Below are 12,093 nucleotides of genomic sequence, written 5' to 3'. Positions count from 1 at the left end.
AAAATGGGACGTTGTGTTAAAAATGCCCAGACGGATTTTTGGTCCCATTCCGCCCCTGCAGGTCTGGGCAGCTACAGTATAAAGGGAAGAGTTAGCGTTACTTTACTGTGGTAAGGAAAGGCATACATTTAAAACATGTGAATGTAGGCTAGTTGAAGATCACTCTCTCTTGATTAGTACTAAGACTGCAAATCCTGTAGATGTTTGTTTCTACCTGTATAAATCCTTGTTCTACATCTTTGGGACATGCACTGTATTTTGGCCTGCAGGTAGTTAGCTTAGCGGTTAGAGCGTTGGGCCAGTAACCAAAAAGTCTCCCGTTCAAATACCCAAACAGACAAGGTAAAAAATAAATAAAAAACGGTCCATTTTTAGTCAACACTTGAGCAAGGCACTTAACCCCAATTTCATCTAGGGGTGCCGTACCCTGTAAAACAATACATTTAGCTGTGACAATAAAAAAAACATTTAGCTGTGACAATAAAAAAAAAACATTTAGCTGTGACAATAAAACAAATATTTAGCTGTGACAATAAAAAAAAACATTTAGCTGTGACAATAAAAAAAACAATCTAAAATCTGTTCCATGTCAACTTTCCCCAATGCTTATATTGTTAATTTGTCAAGAGTGCCCTCTAGTGGTGCAAGGTGATCATCACGTAAAGGTTAGGTTTAGGAGAGCTCCAATTGGTGCTTTTATTACGTGCATATTTGATATTGGTGACGGTACCAGCTTGCAGGTATAATACTATATAATGTGTTTTAAGCATGTATGGCCCTTTTATAACGGAGGCTTTAAGTTAAAGTTTTACTTTGAGATTTTGTTGTAACTTTCCAAACCCAGGAGATTTTGTTGCATGTAGTGTTGCGTAATTTGCATAACTGAAAATATCAAAGTAGCAAAACATGTTTATCTAAGTAAGAAATATGAATTTACTCCATAAACATGTCTCTATTGGAAGTGATACACAATCCATAGGACTGTGCCATTGGTCTTGACCGTGATGGCAGACTGCAACTAATACTTTTCAAGGTTTCCGTAGTGTAGTGGTTATCACGTTCGCCTCACACGCGAAAGGTCCCCGGTTCGAGACCGGGCGGAAATACATTTTAACAAAATTGACAGAGTCGATAACTGAACATAAACTAACAAATTCATAGGACTACCGTATAGGCTACATAAATAAAACAGGCTTGAACATTTCCTTAAATAAAAAACAGCAGCAATGCAATGATAATATGGAAGTGGTTCTGATGAAACAGAGGCTAGGCTAGTTTACCACATTAGTCACAGGCTTCATCAATAAGTGCATAGACTACGTCGTCCCCACAGTGACTATATGAAGGTATCCTTGCTGGGTTATTGTAAATCATAAATCTGGACTACAGTATACATGAATTTGATGTGCATTATGTAACTCTGTGCTACTGTAGGTCAGTGTGGTTATTGGTTCCTATTGGCAGTATTAGTATAGTCCTCTATGCTACTGTAGGTCAGTGTGGTTATTGGTTCCTATTGGCAGTATTAGTATAGTCCTCTGTGCTGCAGAGGTCTCCTCTTGATCGAGAGTTCATAGACCTCAAACTGAGCTGGCCTCTTTCAGCAAGAAGGACCAATCACAACTTATCTTACTAGAATCCACATCCACAAAAGGATTACCTGTCTGTGTAGTATGTATTGCACTATCCAAACAGTTACTATAGCGACGATTCGACTTTACTGCAAAGGTCTATGCAGTTTAGTGTGAAGTGCCGTCCCTTTGTATATATATATCAAGGATCAAATACGTTCCATATTTACTTGTCTCTGTGTATCCTTTCACTTTCCTTACACATTTATAATTTGTAAAGTAACAATTTGTTCTTAACTTACTTGCCTAGTTAAATAAATATGCGAACCCATCTATCACTACAGACTTAATCAAACAAGTATTAGAAACAAATCTAAATCAAATGTCTGCAAATCAGTTAAGAACAAAATTCTTATTTACAATTAACGCCTTGCCAAAAGGCAAAATGCCTCCTGCGGGACGGGGGCCTGGGATTAATACATACAAATACTTAAAAATATAGGACAAAAACACACATCACAACAAGAGGAACAACACTACATAAAGAGAGACCTAGGACAACAACACAGCATGGTAGCAGCACAACATGGTAGCAACACAAAACAGGGTACATACATTATTGGGCACAGACAACAGCAGAAAGGGCAAGAAGGTAAAGACAATAATACATCACACAAAGCACACAAAGCACACAAAGCAGCCACATCTGTCAGTAAGAGATTGAGATATAACTGCCCAGTTTGACTGTTCCATTCGCTAGCTGCAGCGAACTGAAAAGACGAGCGACCCAGGGATGTGTGCGTTGGGGACCTTTAACAGAATGTGACTGGCAGAATGGGTGTTGTGCTGTATGTGGAGGATGAGGGCTGCAGTAGACATCTCAGATAGGAGAGAGTGAGGCCTAAGAGGGTTTTTATAAATAAGCATCAACCAGTATGTGGAGGATGAGGGCTGCAGTAGACATCTCAGATAGGAGAGAGTGAGGCCTAAGAGGGTTTTTATAAATAAGCATCAACCAGTGAGTCTTGCGACAGAAATACAGAGATGACCAGTTTACAGAGGAGTATAGAGTGCAGTGATGTGTCCTATAAGGAGCATTGGTGGTGAATCTGATAGGCCCGAATGGTAAAGAACATCTAGCCACTGCTACACAGATGACATGGATAGGAACATGATGAAGCAAAATGGGGTTATAGGGGGTGATTGACAGCGAGGACAAAAACGTGACATTCATCATTGGTTGGGCTTGAAACGTGACTTATCGATTGCTCAAACACACACAGGCTTTGGTTTGATTAGCAAGCTGTGTCTACTGTAGATATGCTGTCTGGCGAAACTGTTTGACTAGTCGATGATAAAAAGCCACTGTAGACTCGTATAGCATGCCTGGCCGCAGACAGTTCAAGGGAAACCAGTTATCTACTGTCAAGCGTGTGCCAGATGAAACCTTATCTTACTGGATCTTTAACTGAATCTTCAAATACAGATTAGCTTTAAATTCAATTGGTCAAATCAGATTTTCCTCCACGAGACAATTCTAAAGCCTCATTTATTGTCTACATAGGTAAAGCTCACAGCGCAATTAGCTACTCAAAATGACTACGTTGTGTAGTTGCGTCACATTACACTGCGTTCCAGCCAGACTGAGCTACCGGCAGAAAGAATATGTGAGGCAAGAGTAGCTTCTCTTGCATCACATGAGACACATGGTTCCACGACCAAAAGTCAAAAGGCTGTTGGCAACCATGACTAGAGTTTTTTTTTTAGCATAGCAGTCAACCAGGCATTTTGCGTAGCTAGTTGCATTTTTCTCACAGACTATAAACTAGCCTTTATGGTCACTGTCAGGTTAACAGGTACTTCCATTTGAAGTGATCAAGCAAAATGTAGGGCAACAGGGCAATGTGTCAACTCCTGTTGACCAGTTCCAACTTACTTCTCCGCCGTGCCCCATGAAACTATCCCAAACTTCAGCACATACGCCCACGCAAACATATGCGCGCACACACACACACAGCATAGAGGTTTAGAGCCGCTCCCATCCAGAGAGAGTGACCAGAGACAGGGGCCTCTGGTTCAACGCAGGGGTGAGGGCAGTGTTTGCTGTGTCCACACACTGGGGTTCGATGTTGGACCAATCAGTTAACATTTAACAGAGGGACCTCTGGAGCACGGGCATATCTTATGTTGCATCAGAGTTTGTATATTAGGTTGTATGTAGGTTGTATGTAGGTTGTATATAGGTTGTATGGATCAAAATCACATCAGCACTACTGTACAGTAGCAGTATTTGCTGTATCAATATCCTATTTTCTATTATAAACTGGGTGGTGGGAGCCCTGAATGCTGATTGGCTGACAGCCGTGGTATATGGGATCGTATACCATGGGTATGACAAAACATGTATTTTTACTGCTGTAATTACATTGGTAACCAGTTTCTATCAGCAATAAGGAACCTCTGGGGTTTGTGGTAATATGGCCAATATACCACGGCTAAGGGCTGTGTCCAGGCACTCGGCATTGCATCGTGCTATGAACAGTCCTTAGCCGTGGTATATTGGCCATATACCACACCTCCTCGGGCCTTATTGCTGAAGAGTAGAACCAGCCCAGGATGTAATCCTAGCGGTGTAAACTTGTATTTTTCTGCAGATGATTGCATGAATTAACTTACCATACACGATAGAGATGTATGACCTCACTGATGTTTTAATCAGCTGTTGGAGCTGGAGTTTTTCAAGGGAGTGTGATTTAATTCCTAAATTTACAAGAATTTCTGCGGAATTGATCGCGCCTCTGGCATTTACAGTCAATTCGGAACATATTCAGACCCCTTCCCCTTTTATAAAATCATGTTGAGTTATAAAACAAATAAAACATCTCATCAATCTACACACAATATCCCAAAATGAAAAAGCTAAATTAGGTTTTTAGAGATTTTTGCAAATGTATTAACAATTTAAATAACTGTAATAGCTTATTTACACAAGTACTCAAACTGTTTGCTATGAGACTCAAAATGCTCAGGTGCATCCTATTTCCATTAATTATCCTTGAAATGTTTAATAACTTGATTGGAGTCCATCTGTGGGAAATTCAATTGATTTGACATGATTAGGAAAGGCACACACCTGTCTATGTAAGGCATGTCAGAGCAAAAACCAAGCCAATTGTCCGTAGAGCTCAGAGACAAGATTGTGTCAAGGCACAGATCTGGGAAAGGCTACCAAAACATTTCTGCAGAATTTAAGGTCCCTAAGAACACACTTGCCTCCATCATTCTTAAATGGAAGAAGTTTCGAACCAGCAAGACTCTTCCTAGAGCTGGCAGCCCAGCTCAATTTGGGCAATTGGGGGAGAAGGGCCTTGGTAAGGGAGGGGCTAAGAACCCGATTGTCACTCTGACAGAGCTCCAGAGTTCCTCTGTGGAGATGGGAGAACCTTTCAGAAGGACAACTATCTCTGCAGCCCTCTACCATTCAGGCCTTTATGATAGAGGGGCCAGACGGAAGGAAGCCAGTCCTCAGGAAGGGAACATGACAGCCCGCTTGGAGGACTCTCAGATTATGAGAAACAAGACTCTCTGTTCTGATGAAACCAAGTTTGAGTTCTTTGGCCTTAATGCCAAGCGTCACGTCTGGAGGAAACCTCGCACCATCCCTTACGGTGAAGCATGGTGGTGGCAGCATCATGATGTGGGAATGTTTTTCAGCAGCAGGGACTGGGAGACTAGTCAGGATCGAGGGAAAGATGAATGGAGCATAAAGAGATCCTTGATAACAACCTGCTCCAGAGTGCTCAGTACCTCAGACTGGAGAGACCAGAAAATAGCTGTACAGCAACGCTCCCCATCCAACCTGACAGAGCTTCAGAGGATCTGCAGAGAAGAATGGGAGAAACTCCCCAAATACAAGTGTGCCAAGCTTGTATCGTCACACCCAAGAAGACCCGAGGCTGTAATCGCTGCCAAAGTTGATTCAACAAAGTACTGCGTAAAGGGTCTGAATACTAATGTAAATGTGATATTTCTGTTTTTTCTTTGTCATTATGGGGTATTATGTGTAAATTGATGAGAAGAATAAGGCTGTAACGTAACAAAATGTGGAAAAAGTCACTTTCCAAATGCACCATTATTGCTTGCAAGTACACTAAATATACAAAAGTATGTGGACATCCCTTCAAATTATTTGTATAAAATCAAGCACACCGCCATGCAATCTACATAGACAAACAAGAGAATGGCCTAACTGAAGAGCTCAGTGACTTTCAACGTGGCACCATCATAGGATGCCACTTTTCCAACAAGTCAGTTCGTCAAATTTCTGCCCTGTTAGAGCTGCCCCGGTCTGAAGTGGTGTTGTCTAGGAGCAACAACGGCTCAGTCGCAAAGTGGTAGGCCACACAAGCTGACAGAATGGGACTGGCAATTCCTGAAGCGTGTAGCGCATAAAAATTGTCTCCTCGGTTGCAACTCTCACTACCGAGTTCCAAACCACCTCTGGAAACAAAGTCAGCACATAACTGTTTGTCTGGAGCTTTACGAAATGGGTGTCCATGGCTGAGAAGCCGCACATAAGCCTAAGATCACCATGCACAATGCCAAGCGTCGGCTGGAGTGGTGTAAAGCTCGCCGCCATTGGACGATGATCCAACTTTCAAAACAAGTCCTTTCTGGCTAGCCACAGAAGTCAACTAGCTAGCTAAGTAGCTGTTTTGCATTCTAGCACATTCACTAATTTGTTTGTAAACAATTAACAAATTAGTTAGCTACCACATGTGCTTGTCAAAACTGTCAACAGAGTAGCTAGCACGCAACAAGATATGCCAAATAACAGTCTAAAAACCACTTGAGGGAAAATAAATCAGATTTGACTCAGAGGTCATTTGAAATGGGGCTTGAAATATCTTATTCCATGTGCTTTTTGGCTGTTCAGACTGCAGGAAAAAGAACACATTCGAATACGATATTTAACTCCCCCCCCAAAAAAATGTGTTACTTCAAACTGCCAATTTGAACAAGGCTTTAGAATCACTGTACTGCACTTCAGTAGCTTAATTTCCTGCAACTCACCCAATGTAAATGTTATGAATGTCTATTTTTTAAGAAACTCCAATCAGATATAATAATTATACACAGTGGTTGTTGATTATTGTGTGCCCTGCTCAAGTCTAAATACATTTGGACTTGGAACTTTATTCCAACAATTTTTTGCTTAAGATGCTTTCTGAGAACCAACAAGAACATCTTATTTGGCCTTCCATGACGATTCCCCGACTGGCACACGGATGTGGCAATTTTGGAATTGGCATCGATGGTACCAGACTGGTACCAATTTTGGAATTGGCATTCTTGTACCAGACTGGCACACTAGTGTGTTTTGAACTGAACATTCCGATTGAATGCATCACACACAGCTGCCCACTCAGTTCTTTTCTTTTGAATTTCAGAATAGAACACTGAAATAATAGTCAGACTCCAGTCATTTCAAACAGAGTCTACTAATGAAGGAGTTAAGCTCTTTGTAAATTGGACTCGTGAACGTTGCATCCATATATGTAGAGGTAAAATCAGTTGAGTAAGTTAATAATCAACCTCATCCCAGGCAGCCTATATAGTTTACTAGCTCTGTGTCCTGTGGTGTCTTTTCAAGGGAAGAGGGGACTGAAGTGGCTGGCCAGCTCACTACCAACACCTTGAAGGTCTCAAGACAGAAAAAAACTAACATAATGAAGCTAACGCTAACCTTTCTGTTCGTTCTTGTGGCTTCTTGGCCCCTGGTCCTCTGTGCCAAGGAGGAGCCCATGTCCAAAGATTCTCCTCTCCCTCAGGTTCCCGCCGTTGAAACTCGCTCCCGCTTCGCCGCTCTGGATGACGTGCGCCTCCTGGCCAACGGTCTCCTCCAGCTCGGCCACAGCCTTAGGGACTTCGTCCATAAGACCAAGAGCCAGATAAACGACATCTTCCAGAAACTCAACATCTTCGACAGCTCCTTCAACCAGCTCTCCATGCTGGCCAGCGAGATCAAGGGGGAAGAGGAGGAGCTGAAGAAAACCACAGTGGTGCTCAAGGCCAACAACGAGGAGATACGGAACCTGTCGCTGGAGATCAATTCAAAAGTGGAGAGCATCCTGCAGGAGCGTAGCCAGCTTCGGAGCAAGGTGGGAGGGCTGGAGGTGAAGCTTAGCAGCCTGTCTCAGGGCCTGGTCCCCGCCGAGCAGCTGGCCGAGATCAACTCACTGAAGGTGAGCCACCCCAAACATGACCTTAACCCATGGGGGGAGGGGGGGGACATAGTGTTAAAGCTGATTAAGATTCTCCCAATACTCACTGAAATATCCATGTATAATACTGACGTGGTAAGATACCAAGGACAAGGTAAGGTTTATGGGGAAATTTGGCAGGGTTTTCAGTCACTTCAACCAACCTCAAGAAGATACATTGACCAAAGTCACCTTTGAACCTTTGGTTCTAGTGATTAGCTTACTCCCTATCACCACTATAGTACCAGATAGAACTGTTGAACCCTATAAGGATAAATAGTCATGTCTGGAGAAATGACCCATCCCTGTCCCGTCATGTGTCCCACAGGATGTGATCCACACCCAGGAGAGGAGCATCAGTGAGCTGCTGAAGGCTGTGAGAGAGCAGAGCGACCAGCTCGACCACCAGAGGAGCAAGATGAAAACTCTGGAGGTGAAGGTAGTTATTGTACAACATGTAGCTTGAGCCTTACAGTCTTACAACCATGAGAGCAGGCAAATTACTTCATTTTTATGTTCAATCCATTATAGTAACGACAATTATTTGGATGTATATATCACCAGATGCTCAAAGTGCTTTACATTATATGTGTGAAACTCACTTCATCTACTGTGATTATTCAGCAGGTTGACGTTTTTTGTCATGAATCTTGTCCTGGAGGTAGAACCGAGCGATTTCTGCTAGATGGGCCAGCTGCAAAGTTAAAATTGTCTATAGTGTAAAAAAAAAAAGAAAAGAAAAGAAGGTTAGAGTTAGGTGTAAAATCAGATTTGATGACTTTGTGGCTCTGCCAGCTAGTGACCACTCTGCAGAGCTGCCTCCAGAACAAGATTCATGACTAAAAACACCAACCTGCGATTATTCACCTCAAGCCTATAAAAACGACTATTGTGCAGTGACAGAAATGACTGCTTGTGCCGTAACAACACTATTCCTTCTCATTTTCAGCTCACCTACAACCCTTTCATGCAAGACACCATTGAGAAACCATCTGACAACTTCCAGTCTGCCACACCCACCCTCGCTGGGTATTTGACCAACACCTCCACCAATGGCAGTTTGGACATGACGGGTAAGGTAGTTTAAAAGGGTCATGATCATTTGTTTACTTGTATTCCCATTAGCCGCTACTCTTTCAGGGTCCCTACAAAACACAAGGTCCACACTAAAACACAATGTTTGAGGAACAACAGGTTTCAGCAAGGTGCTGCTGATAGACTGTAAAATATGGTTGTGTCACAGATCTCTCATCAGACTGCAGTGAGCTATTCAACAAGGGCGAGAGAGCCAGTGGAGTGTACGCCATCAAGCCTAACCAATCGGAGCCCTTCATGGTCTACTGTGACATGGGTGAAGGTAAGACAGACGAGTAGCACCAATGACGGCTGCTGAGTGGAGGATGGCTCATAATAATGGCTGGAATGGAGGGAATGGACTGGTATCAAACACGTGAAAACCATGTTTTTGATACCATTCCATTTTCACCATTCCAGCCATTCGTATGAGCTGAAACATTTGTGTACTAATGTATATTTATTGATTTGAAGTTAAGCATTTCTTCTTTCCTTTCTGCAGATGGAGGCGCTACTGTCATCCAGAGAAGGAAGGATGGGTCGATGAATTTCCATCAGAATTGGGAGAAATATGAAAACGGATTTGGAGACTTTCAAGGTGAGTGATCAAGTTGTGAGGTGTAATGTATACTTCCCATGACCAGTGAACCAGACCAGTCACCTCACCTGCCTGGGTATGTGTGTACAACTTCAGCACTGAGCCTTATTGATTTGTCTGTGTCACAGGAGAGTTCTGGCTGGGCCTGAGGAAGATCCACTCCCTCGCTAGTCAAGGTGACACTTTCCTGAACATCCAACTGGAGGACTGGAAAAGGGGCAAGCGCTTCATTGAGTACAACTTCTCTCTGGGTGGACCCAAGGCCCACTATAGAATCCACCTCTCACAGGCGTCCGGAAATCTGCCTGACGCAATGAGCAACCATACCGGTATGATGTTCTCCACCAAGGACCAGGACAATGACAAACTTGAAGACTCACACTGTGCCTATACCTACACAGGTAAAGTGGTGGGGAGTGGGGAGTGGGGAGGATGTTATAGGATTTTATGGATGCATGGTTTATCGTAGGGCTCAAGTACAGGGTTTGTTTGAATGAAATGATTTCATTTCCTCAAATTTATGAAGCATACGATTTAATGGAACATTAGATTGAATGGAGATTGTTCACACCAGCATCCAGTTGAACTAATCCGATGGGTTTTTGCAGGCGGCTGGTGGTTCAACGCTTGTGGAGACACCAATCTGAACGGGAAGTATATCCACGTGAGACCCAAGGGACGGTCAGAGCGTAGGAGGGGAATCCACTGGAAGCCAACCCGAGGGGCCTCCTACTTCCTCCGATCCACCCAGATCTCCATTCGCTCCACCCCTGCCACTACCTTCGCTTCAACCTCCTCAGAGACAGGCAACTTCAGCTCAGAATGAACACCAGACATTTACCTGTGGACAGAAACAAGACCTTGACCAACCTTTGGCGAAAATATGTGATAAGTCTCTGACAACAAGGCCTTTAAGGAGATTTAGGAGGTCAGTTTAGTGAGTCTCTTCTGTCGACTGCACAGTCGGACCAAGTTGATTGAATAGGACTCTGAATCTGTGTCTCTAAACCACAGTTTGCCTTATAGCTAGTCTGAAAAGGATTCACTTCTCCTCTTCGGTATTAAAGGCTTTGGGACACAAGGAACCAAATTAATTGTCTAACATTTTTATAGTCAGTTTAGCGTTCTAATTTTAGGGTGAAATTGTTCAACGAATCCTCATTATTATTACATGCATTTGAGGAATCCTCTATGCAACTGTATTTCAGACAGTATTAATGATGGATGGTATTCATACCTGAGATCTGCAAACCTCATAAATATGCAAAACGTACATCATTCTTTCATGTGAACATTTGAGTTGAGCGTGCAGATCTTACTGTAAGTCTGGATACCACCAGGTACGAAGAGGTGAGGAGCTGGATAGACAGCACACAGGCATCCACCTGAATAACAGCAGTCATCACCACTTACTGAGTCACATTGACTCTCAGCACATATGTACTGTAAATAGTGTATTTTTAATAAATAAAGCATATTTATGACACCTGGTGTGGTTCTGAATAATTATCCTCGAAAGACTACAACAGTCGGTAACATGACAGTCCAAATGTTCAAATAATTGGATTTCTAGCCAGCTCTACAGCCATGTTCCAAAAAGGTCTATCTGTAGTTATTAATTACTATACCTGTAAATATAAAGTATTACCGTATACAGTATTATTACTACTCAATCAAAATGTTCTTGAATGGACTTATCAGAGGCTATGGGAGGGTATCATGATCGGCAGAATAAGTTAAGCCTGGGCACCAGTCTGACTTCGTGTCATGTTTCACAATGACATGAGTACAAGGAGTGGGATGTTAGCTAAACAGACTGGTACCCAGGCTAAAACAAGTTGGTTCCTTTACGTCAACTGAGGGATGGCCTTTAGTGAGGGTACGACAACATGGTGAGTGTCTGACAGGTACCTTTTGGTTTTCCTCTGTTCAGCCTTGACCTGAAGAAAAACGCGTCTCACTGACCTCAGACCGACAAATAATTGTTTTCTTAATCAGGCTAACGAGTGGACATGATGTAACAATAGTGCACTACAGCACTAGTAGTTTTCCCCCAAAAAAGTGCACTTGGACATCAAAGCAGCTCTCAACTGAGTTGTGGCTAGAAATATTGTTTAGTCTGACTGGAAGGTCACAAGAAACGTTGAAAGGCTTAAGGTAGGTCACGACGTTCATAACGGTTGGGAATTATGCACAAGCTTCTCAAAACAGACCACATTAGCCCCAGGAGGCAGCATTGTATTCTAATCTCTGAGAAGAAGTTGACCCATCACACTGCTCTGCAATAGTATTACCAGATTCTAAACCCAGAGGAGCAACACTGCGAGACTTACAAGAACGCTTGGGAAGCGGAATCGGCAGACCAGACCCAGGTTTGGGGTTTGAGATGTCAATGAGAAGTGAAATTTTTTTCCTTCGTTGTTAATTTTCTCGAACTCTTAAGGCACAACGTCTTAAAGTAGCTAAACATATTACTCCAACCTTATGAAAGTGACAAACAGCCACGTTTTCATTTTCGTAAAAAAAAACGACTTTATATCGAACGAGTACCTTTCATTTAACGGCTTGTACATGCGCACGTAGGCCC

General features: G+C 42.7%; 1 protein-coding gene and 1 non-coding gene across 3 annotated transcripts; both read left to right on the top strand.

The window, feature by feature from the left end:
• The first annotated feature begins 1,033 nt into the window (after positions 1-1,033).
• Positions 1,034-1,106, top strand: trnav-cac (transfer RNA valine (anticodon CAC)). The gene has a single exon. It is a non-coding gene; the product is annotated as a tRNA-Val (tRNA).
• Positions 1,107-7,201: 6,095 nt separating this feature from the next.
• Positions 7,202-10,992, top strand: LOC109882068 (angiopoietin-related protein 3-like). Of its 2 annotated transcripts, none has more exons than XM_020474168.2 (7): positions 7,202-7,816; positions 8,163-8,267; positions 8,784-8,907; positions 9,078-9,191; positions 9,411-9,506; positions 9,635-9,907; positions 10,115-10,992. In XM_020474168.2, exons 1-7 carry the CDS (start codon positions 7,301-7,303, stop codon positions 10,330-10,332), a joined length of 1,446 nt encoding a protein of 481 aa, XP_020329757.1. In that variant the 5' UTR covers positions 7,202-7,300; the 3' UTR covers positions 10,333-10,992. The 2 variants fall into 2 exon arrangements, with proteins under 2 accessions (XP_020329757.1, XP_020329756.1); XM_020474167.2 differs by having other exon boundaries at positions 7,203-7,816; positions 8,163-8,273.
• The last annotated feature ends 1,101 nt before the right edge of the window (positions 10,993-12,093 follow it).

The sequence above is a fragment of the Oncorhynchus kisutch genome, linkage group LG27, assembly GCF_002021735.2.
Source record: "Oncorhynchus kisutch isolate 150728-3 linkage group LG27, Okis_V2, whole genome shotgun sequence".
Classification (NCBI taxonomy): Eukaryota; Metazoa; Chordata; class Actinopteri; order Salmoniformes; family Salmonidae; genus Oncorhynchus; species Oncorhynchus kisutch.
The sequence above is the reverse complement of the archived record's forward strand: the minus strand, read 5'-3'. Positions and strand labels throughout refer to the sequence as shown.